Below are 19,222 nucleotides of genomic sequence, written 5' to 3' on the forward strand. Positions count from 1 at the left end.
GAATATTGCAGAAGCAGTTCATTTATACGTCAAATAAAAACAGCAGGGTTTTTAAAACGAAGCCCGTAAGTGTGCAGAATGAAAGGGACCAATGATGAGTTTATGTTGTTACTAATAACAAATTTTAACGACCTTGTCTGAAACAAACCCCTTCTATGGAGGGACTGTGTGTAATCATACGATTTTTTTTTATAAAAGGTTGTAAATGCCCTGTAAATGTATGTCAAAAGGTATTTTAACGCCCTAGTCGTGGCCTGTGAATCATCGGTGCTTTTTTATGGTGTTTAGATGATCAAGGGCTGTTGTATGGGATCCACCTTCTCTTCTCACTTTGGTCACCATCTTTCTTAGTCATTGCATTCATGTGCTTGGTCAGGGAGCTAGCAAGCGAGGACGACAGTCGGCACTAACTATCAGCCGAGTTCCTTCAGGCTGGGACAATTGCTGGAGAGGCTAAACAATGTTTTTAAAATCCCTAACTGAGAGCTTTCACTTCTTGTTTTGTTAAAGAACATTTAGGCAACCCTTCAGGAACTGTCCGAAATAACAAAAATGACTATTGTGCCCGTTAAATAGTTAATCTACGCACAGTGAACGATGGCATAAAATCTATCAATGCGAACCTACCCTTTGAACCTGCTTAATATTTAGCAGAGACACTCCCTTCATTAGCTGTTTTATGGCACTGTGTGGGTGGGCTACTGGTTTCCACCTATGGAGCGTGTGGGCCGCGCTAGTTTCCAGTCGTCCTGTCAAATGTTTTTGGAGACTAGCACTACCCTGCAGTGTACGAGCCATGGATTCCTTGGGTTGGCCGTGTGAAATTCTAGTGAATCGTTACAGGCCACCAAAGAAAGTGAGCATTTGTTTATCGACCATTGTTTTGTGGCCACGAAAAGTTTCGTTCATTAAAAAGACTAACAAATGACATCAATTTTATTGCAAACTTCAAACAAATAACTGGTATTACAGAAAATGTGTAAAGCAGCTGGAGCTCCATAGCCACTTTCCAGCTATTTCTCCATGCCATCAGAGAATCTTGTTTGTGCGACTAAGATACCGACCTATTCCACTGCAAAAAAACATAACTGGGCGATTGTAGTGGGGCCTCTAGTTCCGTTTGATCATATCACTTGAGTGTTTACGTACAGTTAACATATTGATGACTGTGTTTATAGTGCATGCACATATAACATCAATGTAGTTTGAAATTGGGATCTTTTTCACCATTTCTTTTTGTTAAATTCACCCCATGACAGCCTTGACGTTTGCCTATCAATTACATTTGCAGCATGCTCGCTGCTTACACCTGTTTACACAAACAATCCGCAGATGCTTTCACGTTCCAGGCACATCTTAAGATTCTCTTTGACGTTGCTTATTGAGCCTCTGCAGAACCCATAGGTTTTCATATGCTGGAGTGCATGTAGGTGTATTAGACATGATGGCCGGCCAAGCGTACACCCTTCCTATTACCGTCTGTACAGCCTCTTCTCTGACCCTATCGTCTGGGTGTCCTGTATTAACTTCCTTTGCATGGGGCACTCAGTCAAGTCTGGCCAACATAGCGTACACCATGGTACAGTGAGACGTGAAAGTTATACCAGTGCAGTGGCTATGAGATGAAGCGTCTAGCTAGTCTACCTTTTGAAGGTCGCAGGTCCTAAACTGTCGTAGAATCATGTATTCTACTACAAAATCTTTGGTTTCTACTAGGAAATCTTTTTAAGCGCTGAATATCACGCAATTATGATGCTTGTGGCGCATGCTCACAAGACTTTTCTGCTCATAAAACGTATCGTTGGTGTAAAACAAATTTTAAGCTACAATTTCGCCCACTAGAAAATAAGAACTTCCTGATTTTCGGAAGTTTTCCTCGCTAATATTTCAGAAGAGGAGATCTACTGTAGTGGTACGTACGTGGTACATGTGTGGGGACACCAAATATTACCTTTCCTATTCTTGACGCAATTGTCTGTAATTGTAATGCGCACATGTGCCTAGTAAAAAACAGTTGCCGCCACTACCCTTCGTTCTCGGCACTGTACATTCTGATTATCTTTTGGCGCTGCTAAGTTGTCTTCATTTCGAGAACACACACCGCGATTTCAGGTCGCCCATTTAAGCATTCTGAACTTGCCGTGGTGCAAACTGTTGATAGCAGATGCCGCCGCGCCGACATGCGTCGGAAGGTTCACAGAATTACGCTCGGACGATGTCTTTTCTTGTGTGGAACGTAGCTTGTTCGAACGGGGCCAGTCGGCTGTGCGATGTCGTCTCACGTACGCTGAAACTGTACGCAGGTACCATCGGCGTACACCAAGCATAACCAAGCGGTCACAGGTCAACATTACTCGAGAGCGGCTATTTTGCTGCGGTCTGGAAAGGCTGGCTGGGTCCCCACGCAATACATAATCACAAGCAACTTTCTCACGTTTTCAGATAGTGCTTCCAACAATATGAACTCCGGTTTATCTACGTTGTCGGCCCGAGAAAATGGGAGCTTCGTCCCGCTTTCGGATAGGCGACTCCATGTACGCGATACGGCAGCTGGCAGCAGCAGCAGCATCGCCGGCTGCTCCCGCAAGAACAAAAATTGTTTAGAAAAGTTTTAGCAGTTCAATTGTGCGTTATTTTGTACTGCAAATAAAAAAAATGTGTATTTCGGACTACACTACACAAAATCATAACAATTAAAAATGTTATGACGTCATTATGACGTCACGCGTGGCAGCAGCCGTTGCCAGGGGGGCGTGGCTGGTGCCACGCGCGTGGCAGAAGACGCTGCCTTATAGCATAGGGCTTCCCATGCCTCACACGGAGAACAGAGTTTCTTGTTAACTTACACTAGTGCTACACCAAGTAAGTGCATGCTCGGTGTGGCAAGGCTTATGTGCTACACTGGCTGCACCAGTGCAGCCAATGTAGGTTGAAAAAACACAAGCCGAACGACAAACTCGGAAACGAGTACTCTATGCCGGCTGTTGCAGGCCATGCCTGAGGTTCTTGCAGTTCTTACAGCATTCAGACAAACTTGTACAGTTTAGCTCTAAGGCAAAGAAAACAACTTTGTCGCAGCCCTAACAATCGGGCAACAAGATCAAGGACAAAGGAGAATCACGAAAGGAGTTAGATTGCTGTGCTTGCCTGTCAGTCCTCCACACCATTCTTTGCCCATCTCAACCTTCCCCGTACTTTAAGGTATGCTTAAGCTTGAAGTGATAAGCTGTCACTGACCATGCATCCTGCTCAAGCTACTAGCTAATCAGAAAATCTTTATTACTTGATAACAATGTCTACAGAAACTGCAAAATTATAATGACCCTTTTCCCATGAGCAGTAAAAATCTTCCTGCTAACACCAATGTGTTGAGCAGTACTCAGAAATGCTAAAAATAATAAAAAATATGTTGTTCAATATCGACAAACACACCCAGCTTAAAAATATACCGCCACTCTCACCAGCAACAATTTTTTTCGGATGAACTACAATGCAACTGAAACGAGTGCCGAATTGTAAAGATGCATTGATTCCTCCTTTTAAGCAGTAGCTAAGAACACAGAGTGTGACGACAGGCCTATTCACAAAGATGGAAAACACGCACACCACCTCGATTGAACCGGCTCCCGACTGACAAAGACGACACGGCATTGTCCGTGGTTAGGAGAACGGATCGTAATTCCCCTCCTCAATAGAAACAATGGCACACGTACTCTCCCTTCTCGTCTGTCACCGTCCCCCCTGAAGACAAGAACGGCAACTTCCACTCCATCTCCCAAGTTGGTGAGGAGGAGAAGGTTGAACCGTCTAAGCCTCTGCACCTTATCCCTCCCGAGGAGGGCATGGTATATCTAGCAGGGTGCAACTAAGCGGAGGGACTTTAAAGGAGCCATGAAGACAAAATACAAGTTGGGTTTATTAGAAAGACTGCTTAGTTCCGATAACAATGATACCAATATCATCGAAATCTTCGAACAAATAACGGAGATATTAAAGAATACGTGTTAAGCAGTCGTGACCCCCTAGCCAATTCCCCGCAACTTTTCTATGACGTCACGGAACCTTGTTTGTGCGATTGGCGGCCGCCCAACTGACCTGTCGCGACGACACATGACTGGACGTCTGCGATGGGGCCTCTAGTTCCATTTGACCGCATCAGTTGAATGCTAACGTGCAGTTAACGCACTGAAAATTGTTTTATTGTTGGCCCGTAAGACGTAATTCTTGCTCATAACACGTCACTGTGGCGCAAAATTTGAAATTTTTAAATACTTCTTGCTTTTTTTCGTTAAAAAAACATCTATTGTGGCTCAAATGGAACTGAGTGAGATACTGAATCCTAGTTCCTTCAAATTAAACGAAGTTGTATTGTCTGTTCATGGCTCCTTTAAGGCGTACATACCATAGAGTTTCTTACTAATAAATACCAGAGGGAAATCTGGCACTACAAACGGGCCACTGCAGCTAGCGACTCTCCTTGCCTACTTGGCTTGGCTAGCCACATGGTTTCTTTCTTGTTTCGAAACCCCAATCAACAAAAAAGGGTGACATTCTTTTTCTGGTTCACTGTGCATGAAGCTTTAAATAATCCCTGACAAATAGATCTTTTTGCAGTTTCAGTTTTATAACAACAAAACAAATTTGAATAACCTTTCGCAGTAATAATGTTTTTTTTTTCGCAGCCAGAGACAACTTTCCAGCCTGTTCATGAGCCATGCCAAAGACATGCGGAACGTGCCTGCCCTGTGTATTGAGAAACGCTCGCCGATGCAACGCTCCCCTAGACAGTGGCACCAGATTTCCCTCTAGTATATATTAGTACGAAACTCTGTGGTACATATAACCAATTTTTGTGGAGTGCACGTCGTCTAGCTCATGGGAAATGTTCCTCATTATTGTTATTTTTGCCGGGGACAAGTTTTAAAATACATCTTGTCATCTCACGTACAGTTAAAAGTATTCTGCCGTACGGCCCACTGTCACGATTGCCAGCGTTCCTTTTGGCGGGACACATGTGGCTGGTAGATCTAGAAATCCAAATTTCAAAAGTTTTAGGGCGCTATCAACAAAACCATTTAGGGTTACGGTGCTTTAAGCGATGCCCCTTCATTTGGGATAGAGAAAATATACTCGACAAAAATCAGTTGTCTTTCCTTTTAATTAAGACGTACATACCTGCAACTTGTTTAAATCCAAAATTTTACGGTTTATTGTTCCAAACCTACACCCGCGCTATGAGACATGCCGTAGTGGAGGAGGGCTCCGGATTATTCTGACCACCTGTGGAACTTTATTGCGTGCCAAACTCTCGACCCACAGGCTTTCCATTCTTCGCCTCTCGCAGAAAAACAGCCACCCTGGCTGGGATTGACCTCACGTCATTGGTCTCAGCAACACAACGCCTCAGCCACTGATCTACCGCGACAGGTCATATGCACTCATGCATGCATAGGGACGACCTTTTCACCGTATCCGGGCTGGGTATGGATCTAGTTCAGTGATTAGTTCTGGTGCAACCACCCAGGACAGCCTTCTGTGCTGCATACAACTTACTATGCCTTGAATTGTGAAAGAGACGGCTGGACTAGTGAAAAGGCCCCTGATTAAAAACCTTAACCAGTTGGCGTTAACAGTGGATGAACGGTGGATTAGGCAACTTCCAGCAGAGCATGTTTTTAGGACCCCTGCACGGCGAATGATATGCGAATTCTTGCCAACACGTCACACGGGCAAGCCAAATATTACGGTTAGATGTAACTATGTAACGGCGTAACTATAAAGACAGGAACACAAAATACGTGGCATAATGTGCGAAGCATATAACGTGCGTCCGAAAGACGTTCCGAGTACTGACGCCTTGAAGGAAGCTCGTTCAACAAAAATGGCGTTCAACTTGTGACACAGGCAAATTTCTGCATTTGTATTTTATTAATTAGAGAAAGGACTCGTCCTTAGTGAGCAAATCATCAAGCGCACGATTTGTTCCCAAGTAAAGTATCCAATTTGCATTATCGTAATTCTTCGGTATTTATAAGTGCCACAGGTTATATAACCACATGCACGCATACAGGTTCAGACACTTCAAACTAGAGATGATGATATACACTGCTTTTCCAGTGAAGTTTAGCAAAATACTTACGCAATGCCGCAAACACGACAAGCTGCAAGGCAGATTTATATCAGTTTTGTGATAAGCTAGACACTCGGAATGTACCATTATCCGTTTGCTAAGCTGAGGCATTGCAGTGCTATTGTTTCATCGAATCAAGAGTCAGACGTATGTGCACTACAACAGTGCAAGTGCTTTGCACAAAAAACGGAGCCGCTCAGGTCTCCCTTCTCTCTGCAGTTTAAGGCACCCACCCCTCCGTAGAAAAAAACTCAGCACGAGACCAATTATAACTTGTGACTACCACTAACTCTACGTCACAAGAACATCACGAGGGGTAGAGAGATGCAATAAACCCGACCACAGGTTATTTTTTTCTGCCTTCTTTCGTCTGAAATGATTGGTTACTGAAACAAACCCCCACAGGCACCTATGGCAAAACATGTTTTAAAGCACAGAGAGAAAAAAAAAAAGTTTCGTGCGTGCAGGTGACTTCCACCGTACCACGAAAAAGGAGCACAATGTGATATTTCCGACACAATTTCATTAGGTTTTCAATTTAAATACTCACTTTCAGTTCTCGTTTAACCACGAACGTAAATGAATGAGAGCAGAGTTTTGCACCAAGCAGGGCGATCTAAATATACTGGTTATACATTGTACAAGCGTGGGGCATACTGAGGTATTAAATGCAACGCACCGTTCTGTAAAGCGACATTTCCCTCGCACAACGAAACGCGCAGTCATCAATCACGAGGCACTAACAAGCTAGTCATTTTCAATGTCATGACGCACTGATCGCCAGCACTCGCTTCATACCTTAGCACATGGAACTCAAGGACACGGCTCCGGTATGACGTACATTTAATAAAACCTCACTTTCCTATTGCATAAAGCCAATTACAGTTTCTGCCTCCTTCGTCACACATTCCCAAATCTTTGGGAACCCTTTTCAAGGCACTAAAATGTTAAAGCGGGTTCGAAAAAATAAAGAGTTCAGCAAGTGCCACATTTCACAGCCTTTCAAGATGGCCGACCCTGCCAATCGGAGCAGGCTCCACTCTGCAGTTTTGATTGAAGTGCATGTACAATGCAATTGGACAAGTTTCTTAATAAGCATTCACGATAGTCAACTCACGCATTACTTTTGCAACAACTTCCAGGATAAGAATTCAGTTTCATGGATCAGTCAACACTGAGAACTGCTGCAGGTTATATTAGGCCTGACCGCACATGTGAATCGTAATGGCCAAGTGCCCTTATCAAACATCTTTACTATTCCGCAGGAAAAGAATGTACCGACCCCGCGCGAAGTGGAATGGCCCACGACGCACAGCGCACACTCTACTTTTGCACTCAATTCACATAAGCCTATCGCACGACGCATACAAACAATTGCAAAAGGGTGATCACACAACTACGTTTTCAATGACCAGCTCACAGGAACAAAAAAAAAACCTCGGGAGGAAATTTTCCCATTCTTATTGTTGAGTACAGCAATATCGCAAGCAGCTTCAAACTAGAAGAGCATTCAAATATTTTTGCAATGTTGCTGAGGTAGGTAGTCCCTTCGCAAGCACAGGAAAGCGTTCCACACTCAGCACACAATAGAATGCAGCAAGCTCGGCAGGTGTAAACTATCAATTGCGTGTGTCAAAGCTGCGGCCCTTTCTCAACGGTCCGAAATGCCAACAATAAAGGTTTCCATACCAGGCCTGTCATTTTCACGTGATTGATATTTGTTTGGTTAATAATGCCTTGTTACGTTTCTCGGCTCGGCATCTTTTTTTTTTTTTTTAACCCAGCATTGTCGTGCTTACCTGCCTCTAGAACAGCTGGTTTTAAAGGGACCCCGCAACACTTTTTTTACACGTTTTCCTACACTTTAAAAGCTCCCAGAACGCAGCCAGCACACGCCTCCAGTGAGTCACAAATACCTCAGCCGAAGAAAAACTGCTAAAATGCACATCCCATAACTCGGAAACTTGCTCAAATATTTTCGCTTTTTGCCACATCTTGGCGTTGTCTTCGCGCTGGAATGACGTCACGTCACGAATATTGGTCGAGTTCCTTTCAGTCGAAGCAATAAACGCATTCTACAGCCACTTTCAAAAGCAAAGCCGAAACTAGAAGGAGTATCTGCTGCGAACCGCAAACCACGCAATTCCGCTCTGCGCTATCGCAAAGCTTTTAAGAAAGTGAAAGCTTTCATGAGCAGCGTTGCAGGGTCCCTTTAAGTAGCAAACAAACTTCCAACCCATCCGGACCGCGTTTATACATAACACGACCACCGCCGCGACGAATTTGTTTACAATTTGCAAAACTAATCGCAGCTAAGTCAGCAATTTTCCAATTCGTGGCCACGGGAAATAATGAGAGCAACTTTGTTGCCAGTTCCTCGCGGGCTACTTTTTGCTTTTTTTTATTGCTATTACAACTTTGCGACGCGTATGCCGGCCCCTCACGGCTGCTAACTCTAGCGGAACTACTCCAGAGGCGCCCCATTGGTACACGGACGCTACGCAGATGTAACCGGCGGCGCGAACGCACAGCTGCGACGCGATCTGGAGCACAGGCTTCGGCAATTCGTCCGGTCAGAGCCCCGGCCAAGCCATCCAAGCGGCGCACGCATGGAGCCTGCCGCGACGGCGGTTTTTTTTTTTTTTTTCGGCAGAAAAAGCGAGGCTTCCCCATTTACGAGACTTTTTTTCGTTTCTCCCTTTTTTTTCTCTCTCTCGTGCAACCCTCGCTCGTGGCCTGTCGAGAATCGGTGTCGACGAAATCCGTGTTCTCGCACACGGCCTACAAGAACGAGCGGAGGGAATGAGAATAAAAAAAGTAAAAGAAAAAGCAGGAAGGACGGACTGCCGTTCACTTCGCAATTGCCTAGACGTATTTGCGATCGAGTATTGCGCGCTAGCCGCGCCCTGAACGTTCCGTCGAACATGTTAGAGCATGCACAGAGCGAAGGAGCCACGCACTGCGAGCAAATCACGCGTTAATTAACAGCCGCACTAATTGCGTTAAGCCCAACCATCATCGCTCGGCTGAGTGGTATCCCCCCCACCACCCGTCGATGAGACCGATCGCAGATCACTCGAGACGACTCACCTGATACATCCATTAATGCGCGCTGACTAAACTTGAGGCTGTCGGGCCCTGCGCATGTTGCATGATAGCGGGGGCAGCAGCAAGCAAAACTCGCACGGCTTTTGCAATTGTTTACGAACTCTCCAAAATAAACTTCGGAATCCCACACAAGCACGGAAACGCCGAACGGGTGAGGCTGCAGTGAGCTTCGTGTTATGGACGTCGCGGGTCGCTACTGTAGCGCAACGAACAAGTACGAAAATTTGTGGTTCAAGAAGAGCTTGCTTATTTTCAAAACTTTTACAAAACTGAAGAACTTTTATTATTAAACAAGAGCTAGTATACTTCGTAGTCGCGAACAGAAGCAAAAACTTATTAAATTTTTTTAATACAACAACATCATCAGTAAAAATGTCAAAATAGCGCACGCCAAGACCTTTGCAATTTTCACGTCTGAGACGGCCACTTCGCTGTAACTTCGCAATCAAAACCAACGTTATCGAAACTTCGCTGTGCACCTGGCTTCTCTCGATTACTCCGCCCTGTCGGTGCTGTCACCGCAAATACGGTGGTACAATGCCCCTAAAAACAGCTCTATTGATCAACACGAATTCCACGCGATGCTAGGACAAAAATTGCCCTTGCTTCGCGCATATTCGAAGGTAAATACAAGACATAAACAAAAGTGCCGATATCAAATTAAATAAATAAACGCGTTCAAGTGGTAAATTGTGTTTATTTTAGAGTCAGACAGATTGCGTTATGGCAGTGTGTTCCGAAGAGAGGCGACTTGCGGTTGTCCCAACAGACGGTGCGCAAGGAGAGTGAACGCGGGAAAATTGAATGGAGTTTTAACGTGTTTCACTGCTCCGATCAACTAGCCCGCATTTATGCATTTAAAAGGGGTAGAGCGTGAGGTGCGGGAGGGAATGAGGAGAGGGTGCACGTGGCTGGGGTAGTTTAGGGGTTTAGGCGGCACAAAGAGCGAAGCGAGCAGCTCCGTTGGTGTTTTCTCGAACCGGAGCGATAAATTTCTCTGCTCTAAAGGAGCAGGCACGGTGCCGGCGCTGAATCGAATGTATTTTGACTCGCATTGACGGGGAAGTACAGCGCCATTGAAAATAACACGAGGCCCTAGCTAGGCTAGCTGTAGCGAGGCGTTAAAGCTCTTGCAAAAACGGGAAACAAAAACTTTTTGTTTGTCGCAATAAAAGCCTGATTCTGAGAATCAGGCTTTTATTGCGACGTCATTTTTCAACGCTCAAGAGACATAGAATTTGCTCGTATAGGTATTAACTAATTTCTCTGTCACCCCTATGTCGTGTGATAGAAAGCTTAATTCACTGGTCATCCCCTTTCGCAGGGCCGGAATGGCGAGTTAATTTTTATTCTTTACAGCGTCACCATTGTTTGGAATCCTCGCCATGCCGGCATGGTTGGGAATGAAGCGGATTATGGCACAGCCCGCGATCTGCCCTACCGGGTACTCCAACCTCAAGGACCCGACGCTACCCTCCCACCGTTGAAGACACGCTCCCTCCCCGTGGACACGCAGTGGCCAAGGAAGACTAGAAGGCGAACGATAAAATCCGGAAAGAAGTGGAGAATCAAAGACAGCCAAGGTAACCAAAAAAGAGGCAAGGCAGATAGAAATTAATAAACGGAGAGAACAGAAGGGAAGCTAAAACGTCGTTAGAGATGTACAGGGCGGAGAAATTGGACATCAGAAAGAAGAATTTCTGTGATACTTCCAAGGGCAGTGCTTTGCTTATTGAGGCTAGAACAAGTCGATTGAGAACTTAGAGCTCTGTGGGAAAGTATACACAAAATGATGAAGTATGCGTGGTCTGCGGAAAAGAAACAGAAACTATGCGGTACATAGTGTTGGAGCGCGAGGGTATCCATCCAAATCTACACGAGTGAAATATTCGGCTTCCGGAAGCCCTAGGATTTAAGGGTAAAACAGAGGGAGTTAACTTTTAGGGCTGTAGAGGCGACGATAAGAAGATTAGAATGGTGGTGGACGAAAAAAAGAGAGGGGAATATTGCCTAGGACAGCTACCAACCTTTAATAAATAAGATAGGTATTTTCTGCCTAATAAGTATTTTGTGCCTGCCCTAAGCAGCGCTAGTATTAAACCAAGAGTATAAAACATGTATATTAGTTTTTTTTTTTTTTTTTTTGTAAGATGACACGTCATCATCACCCAGCTACAGAGGAGATCCCACTAGCAATCATCATGATTCCACCTGTTTTTTTTTGTTTTTTTTTGCGCCTTAATTTTGCCACAGGGCATACATAAGGGGTATGAGCTGATAATAGGGAAATTTTGTTAGATGAACATGGGAATGTTCGCTTCGCGCTTAAAGTCTAGGAGGGAACGATGATGGGGCCCATATATCCATGCACTGTATGCGGATGCGTCGTCTACGCGGAGGCCCGTTGCCGCAAGATGTCGCAGTCTCGCAAGATGTCGGCGCGCCCCTAATCATCTGAAGGGGGGCGCCAAATTGGCCCATATTTTGTATGTGTTGCAATTCCATCGCATTGAAATAAAAATTTTATAACCATCCCTCTTTGCACTGCGTTCGGACCGCTAGGCCTTCAGTGGGACGAGGTCGGGAGTTGCTGTAAAGGGGGGGGGGTGCGCAGCGGTAAGACTTTGCCCCCTCTAATCGAAAACTCTGCGCACGCCAATGCATCGGAGGCTGAACGCATTCTATTGTGCTCAATAAAGGTTTATTCCCCCTCCTTGCAGCGATTTCAATTTCCCCACGTTAACGGGAGGTGCCTGTGACTGTGACAACACTGCCGGAATCATCTGCGTTCCTATCATGAACATAAATAATTACACAGACGACAATGTCGACATCTTCCACATCAAACACATTGGGTCCAACGCTAACAAGAGCCCCAGACACTGTTTCAAATATTAGACGCATGCCAGAGATTAGCGGTCACCGTTTTAAGTGCGAATGCACTTCTTAAGCGACCCTGAATCACGCGTCCACCGCCGTCCGTCCATCCGCACCACATACCCACTTAGGGCGATTGGCCAAGAAGAGTTCCTTCGCTACCCATTCGGCATATCTTCGTGATACTAACCACTTCCTTCGGGAAATTAACAACATAAAAATCCCTGATGGCGCCTTCCTTGTAACTATAGATGTAACTTCTCTGTACACAAATATACCTCACCGAGATGGGATTGAAGCCCTGGTAGAATCCTATAGCATACATCGGGATCACGAGGCGCCAAGCCCACAAGTCATTGAAACTTTGACCAGGCTAGTGTGGAATTAAATAGCTTTTAATTCCACAATCAGTATTATCTTAAGCGACCCTGAATCACGCGTCCACCGCCGTCCGTCCGTCCGCACCACATACCCACTTAGGGCGATTGGCCAAGAAGAGTTTTTAAGTGCGAAAGCGACCCCACCACATACCCATTTAGGGCGATTGGCCAAGAAGAGTTCCTTCGCATCACCCGTGCATTCGCACTTCCCCATGCTCCCCTTCGGGGAAATGCGGGTGAATTTTTGTATGCTAACCGGGCTGAGCCTTTCTCAAAAACCTCTTTTATAATTCTGAGAGTTTGCTTTGCAGCATAAAACGGCGAGGACTACCGAGGTAAGTGCTGAAACAGGTTCTTCTCAACGAGGAAGTCGAAAAGCAAAAACTATTTATTACTACGCAAAATTCAATTTTCTCGCTATTAACAATGCGCAAAGTACACGGTAAAATTGACATTCACTTGCAGGAGTCTAACCACGCAGAGGACGGGCCTGTTCTTCGTATCGGGAACTGGCAAAAGTCATCTGCACTGTGCTGCAGTTATGTGCACGCCCCTTGTAGAGCGCCGTTGCGTGCAGAGCCAGCAGTGACCACATGTCCCGGCGGTATAGAAGTTGCCGCCTGAGCAATGCGCCCCTGCTCGGAAGTTCTTCCCAGCTCGCCGTGAGGAGACTGCTGGTGTATAGATCAGGGGACATCTGCGTACGGTCGTGCTGTGAATGTTCCCACCTATACTAGCCCCGACTGCAGATCCGCTCTCTGAGCCCATCTTCGCCGAGTTTGGCATTCGGAGTCGCTTGGCGCTAAGCGAGAGCCGTCCAAAGGCGTGTAGCGGTCCGACGGCGACGGCCTATAGGCCGAGCCCCGGCGTTTTCGTAAATTGATGTTCGGGATAGACCATAGCGATGACGATTTCCGATGCTTCGAGCTCAATTGCGGAGGGCTTGATTGGCAGCCTTCCCAGCCTGGCATGAGAAGTGGGGTACGGAAGGATCTCCGGGACAACTGAAGCACCACCGTTCGCAGTCGTAGTGGGTGTGCATGGGGTTCCGTTATGGGGGAAATTTAGTTTTGCCGTCCCTGCAACGTAACAATTCTTTTCGAGTTGGACAAGCGTTTGAGCGATGACTAAGCAATGTATGTGGGGCGGGTAGAGGCGGGTCATGGCGGAACAGAAGATAGCCTGGCGTGGTAGCCTGGGACCTTCTACAGCGATGAGGATGGAGTGAGAGTCCTCCATGCACCTGAAGTCCAGGATTCTATGCCCAGGTTCCCCAAGGGACGATGGAATGCGAACGCGGCTGTGGCTAGCAGGGACTCCCTGGAGCACTCCAACGGTGTTGGCGGTGTCTTGGGGTTTATATCAGGTCAAAGTGTGGACCCTCCCTAGTTGGGTGGCAGGCGTCGAGGCAAGGGGCTTGTGCGCCACCGACGCCCGGTAAGTGGCGAGGGCAACAAGGTTATTGCTCTTGCGCACGTCTATGAATGTGTCCGCATGGTCTTGTGTGGAGAGGCTGGCGGCTTGGTGATTGGAAAAGCCGTGGCTTTCGACGGCAAAATACGCTATGTTGGTGCAGTCCGTAGATTTTTAAATTGTTTTTGCCGTTGCCTGATGGCATGAAGGCGCAAAACGAAACCCCTCTTGCGATCCAGGAGTGCCCACGGTGCTCAGCTAACCTTGCAGACAAGTGGTGAAGGCGGCCCAAATGTATGGCGGCTGGCGCGTACGAGTGCAGCTGGAATCCTGCGGAAGTCGTGACTAGGCCTAACACGGAACTCTTTTCCGTCTGCTTGACACAGAGATGGCAGCCTCAGAGAAACTTCACTGTGGCATGCTGGACATGGCGTGCCGGGAACGTTGGCGGGCCCATACGAAAAAAATGCGAGCATTACTGTCAGGCTGGCGCCGAGAACCGCGTAGAACTGCGGCGATGGTGGTGGCACCGGGCTGCTAGGAGGATGATGACGACAACGACGATGATGACGACGATGATGATGCTTAATGTTGCCCTCAATGGCCAATCTTCCACAAAATAGGATCAGTAAGGACTAATTCACTGATTGTACTTCGATGGGACTGAAAATGCTAATTTATTTCCAAAAAGAAGGCTATAAAATGAAATTTCTCCATAGTGCACTTTGTGGACATAGGTTCCCACCTCTTGGGCACACCACTTGCAACCTTTGTATCAAAACTAATTCAATTGACGCACCCGCCAGTTCCAAACCCAAGTTTCAACGCGATAAAGCGGTTAACTGCTTTATTTCGGAGTCAGACAGATTGCGTTACTGCAGTGTGTTCCGAAGAGAGGCGATTTGCGCGTTGTCCCGACAGATGGTGCTCGAGCAGCGTGTACACAGGAAAATTGAATTAAGCAAACCTCGCTGCGCCAATCGTGGGACGAGGGGGTATAAGAGCAGTGAAATATGTCAGAACTGCGCGCTAGAATTGGGACGACAAAGAATAGAATACACACGAATTTTGACATGTTTCACTGCTTATATCAACTAGCCCTCATTTATGCATTTACGAGAGAAGAGCGTGAGGGGTGGGAGAAGAATGTGTTCAAGGTGTACGTGGTTGAGGCAGTTTATAGGCGGCAGAAACAACGAAGCCAAGAGGTACACGTATACGCGGCCGCTTTGTTTGTTTTGCTGTGAACGTGCCAACTATTTTTTCTTGCTCTAAATAGCAGACACTGTACCGAAGGTAGCCCGAATCGAATGGATTTTGAGCCACATTGACGGGGTAGTACAGCGTTATCGAAAATAACACGAGTCCCTAGGCCAGGCGTAGCGAGGCGACAAGGCTTTTGCAAAACCGGAAAAAAAGAAAAAAAAAACAGGCTTTTATTCCGACGCCATGTTTCAACACCCAAGGGACATAAAATTTGAGTGTATACGTTTCAGCTAATTGGTCGGTCACCCTTATGTCGTGTGATAAAATGCTTCGCTGCTCAACCCGTTTCGCAGGGCCGGAATGGCGAGTTAATTTTTATTCTTTACAGCATCACTATTGTACAGACTCCTGGCCATGCCGGCCTGGTTGGGAAAGAAGCGGCTCATGCCGGGTACCGGGTACTCCCAACCCCAAAGACTGACGCCGGGCGCCACCCTCCCACAACTGAAGACATGCTCCTTCATTTTCATTCCACCTATTGTACCATACTATCACACTACACATACACAAGAAATATATACCCTCCACTCCACCCCTACCAGGCCTACAAACCACGCCGCCCCTTACTGCCACCTGCAAACTGAAACTTTCTACAACCACCCCATATTCTACACCACATTTCGCCGTTCCATCTCCCCTACAACTGCCTGTACTGCAATACACCTCGCTAACCACCTACCACATTGTTTGCTCTTGCCCTCACCACCCTAACACCATCCCGTTTCCCAACCCAGAGCAGTGGGAGGCCGAGCTGACCAGCTCAGCACCAGAGCGACAGCAAGATCAGAACACAGCTTGGCCTCGCGACATCCTGGGTATTGGAGGCTGAACCGATAATCTTGTGTTCGATAAAATATTGTTCTTCCTCCTTACAGCAATTTAAATTTCGACGTGCCAACTGGACGTGCATGCGACATGTGACAACACGGCCGGAATCATCTGCGTTCCTATCATTAACGTAATTACACATACGACAAGGTCGACATCTTCCACATGAACATATTGGCCCCATTGCTAACAAGAGCCCCAGACATTGTTTTAAATAGCCACGTGCACGGGATTTGTGGTCACCGGTTTGGGTGCATAGCGGGCTGAGTATTTCGCAAAACCATCTTTCCTAATTCCGAGAGTTTGATTTGCAGCATTAAACGGCGGGGACGAGTGATGCTAAATTACTGGAACAGGCACTTCTCAACTACGAAGTCGAAAAACAAACTCTTCAGTACTACGCAAAATTCAATTTTCTTGCTGTCAGCAATACACCCCAACAAGGTACACGGAAAAATTGTCATTCACCTAAACCCCTGGGAGAGGGGGCTGCTGTTCGTCTCGAGAGCTGGCATAATTGACCTGCATTGTGCTTGCATGGCGTTCATGCCCCTTCTAGAACGCTCTTGTGTGCAGAACCAGTGACCACCTGTTCCGACGGTGTAGAAGTTGCCGCCTGAGCAATGCGCCCCTGCTCGGAAGTTGCTCCCAGCTCGCCGCAAGGAGACTGCAGGCGTACAGAGGTGGGATCAGATTACATCTGCGTACGCTCGTGGCAGGATTGTTCCCGGCTGTGCTGGCTCCGACTGCAGGTCCGCTGTCTGAACAGATCTTCTCGCCGTGTCTACCGTTGGGAGTCGCATGACGGCATGCGAGAGCCGTCCAAAGGTGTGTAGGCGTGCGACGGCGACGGCCTGGACAGGGCCCCGTCGTCTCAATATATTGATGTTCGGGATGACCATAGCGATGACGATTTCCGGTGCTTCGAGCTTGGTTGCGGGGGGCTTGAGTGGCAGCCTTCCCAGCCTGGCATGAGAGGTGGGTGGTGGAGGAATATCCGTGACAACCGAAGCATCGCAGTTCGCAGTCGTGGCGGTTGTGCTTGTGGTTTAGGTTTGGGGAATATTTCGTTCCGCTGACCCTGTAACGTACCAATTTTTTTCCAGTTGGACCAGCGTCGGTGCGATAGTGTAGACTAAGGCAGTGAAGGCTCCGCCTGCAATGTATGTGGGGAGGGTAGAGGCGGGTGACGACGGAACAGAAGATAGCCTGGCGTGGTAGCCTGCGACGGCTACGGCTATCATAAGGATGGAGTGAAATTCGCCGATGCGCCTGAAATCCCGGATTCTGTTGCCAAACGGGCTCTAAGTGACGTGCTAATTCGATCCCGGATGGGACTGGAGCACTCCGCCGTTGTTTGCAGTGTCTTGGTTTTGATATGAGGTCACAGTGTCGACCTCCCCGAGTTGGACGGGCGGCGTCATAGTAGGGAGCTTGGGCGCTGTCGACCCTCGGTACGTGGCGAAGGCAACAAAGTTCTGCCTCTTGCGCACCTTGAAGAATGTGTCCGCACGTTCTTGGGTGGAGAGGCTGGTGGCTTGGTGAAGGGAGAAGGCGAGGATTCCGACGCCAAAATAAGCGATATTGATGCAGTCTGGGCATTTCATCCCAATTGTCGTGGCCGACGCCTGATGGCATGAAGGCGTAGAACGAATCCACTCTTGGGGTCCAGAGGTGCCCATGGTGCTTAGCTGTCCTTGCCAAAGAGTGGTGAAGGCGGCCCGAGTGAATGGCGCGGTTGGCGCCTCACGAGGGCAGCTGGAATCCCGCGGAAGTCGTGACTATAGGCCTAACAAGGATTGGTTTTCGTCTCCGGTGCACAGAGGGAGTCGCCACCGACAAACTTCACCGTGGCTTGCTGGACACTGTGTACGTTGGCGGGCTGCTGCGAATAAATGCGGACGGTGCCAGTCTCACGCCGAGAACCGCGTCGAACTGCGGTCATGGCGGTGGCCCCTCGCGGCTGGAAACACGACGCCGAAAGCCAAGAAGAAGACGAAGAAGAAGATGATGATGATGTCCTTAATGTTTTTAGTACGTGCCCACACGGGGGATTGGCCAGGGCTAAGGCGCTGATTGCACAGCGATAGGACTTCACCGATTTATTTCCAGAAATAAAAGTTTTGAATAATTCAAACACCAATTACCAATTAAGCCCGACTCCGAGGGGCTTCGGATAAAAGTACGACGTATGAGTTGCGGAAATTTGCGAAAGAATTTCTGGCTGAAGTATTTTTGCTGTGGGCACCGATTTATTTTAACCCTTCAGAATTCGCATTTTTCTTCTTTTCCCTATGAGACGGCTTTTTTGAATTCCTACGAGGTATTTAAAAGCCTATATCGTGTGTAATAAGCCTCCTAGTCCAGCTCACAAACGCTGGTTACTCCCGCAGCTAGCGGGTCACAACGAAGATTCGTCGCGACGCACCTTCGAAGGGACAAGTTTCACTTGGATGCTAAGCAGCATCCTTTCACCAGCATGAGCATTATAATCAGCGTGGTCATCGGCTTGCAGTCACCGAAATATGTATTTATGTATAAATCTTTATAAAGAAAAGGGATTGCTAGTGCTCTAAGAAAGGAGGGGGTTTTTCGGAAGGGGTGCAGGGCTCCTCTAGGCCGTAAATTGTTCGGGCTACGCGTGTTTCTTTAGCGGGAACTCACTACAAAAAAGCGAGCGAAAAAAATATCAGTGGCTTAGCTCGACTATGACAGTAAATACGCAGCCTGAGCTAAGGTTCAGCTGGTTATTCTTAGCTTTACTGGTTGTCTAGGATTAGCTTGATTATCGTGCTTACTGCTGCTTCAATGACACACACACACAGTATACGCATGTGTCAAATGTATATTTATCAAGCCGCTCCGGTGCAGCGTCACCAATCGCCCCAGAGCTAAGCTGGTTCCGCAGGCGCACGCCGGTGTTGCTGCGGCGCACGAGCCATCGGTTTCCCACCCGGCCACCCCTCGCATGATCAAGTGGACCGGGCCGCCACGTGCGGCACGGAGGTCGGCGAAGCCGCTGGGCGCGTGGGATGTGTGAGAGACGCCGGGCAGCGAGCAACGTTCTGTGCGCCGTGTTACGTCACTGCTCCTCGCGCTTGCGCAGCACGGCTCTCACGGAGCCACTGCTCAACCTCGGCCACTGCAGCTCACGCTACAAAAACCCAACCACCAAAGAAAACGCACATCGTCGTTCGCTATGAGTCCCTGCGAATGTATG

At 47.6% G+C, this 19,222-nt stretch overlaps 1 protein-coding gene across 1 annotated transcript in view; it reads right to left on the reverse strand.

The window, feature by feature from the left end:
• LOC144142655 (uncharacterized) overlaps positions 1-9,417 on the reverse strand; it is a 34,588-nt gene extending 25,171 nt beyond the window's left edge. The window contains exon 1 of the mRNA XM_077674308.1: positions 9,221-9,417. Within this exon, the coding sequence (XP_077530434.1) occupies positions 9,221-9,233 (13 nt within the window). The 5' untranslated portion in view covers positions 9,234-9,417. The remainder of the gene's footprint in view (positions 1-9,220) is intronic.
• Positions 9,418-19,222: the final 9,805 nt, after the last annotated feature.

The sequence above is a fragment of the Haemaphysalis longicornis genome, unplaced genomic scaffold (genome assembly GCF_048455015.1).
Source record: "Haemaphysalis longicornis isolate Haplotype H1 unplaced genomic scaffold, Haemaphysalis longicornis Haplotype H1 scaffold_6, whole genome shotgun sequence".
NCBI lineage: Eukaryota > Metazoa > Arthropoda > Arachnida > Ixodida > Ixodidae > Haemaphysalis > Haemaphysalis longicornis.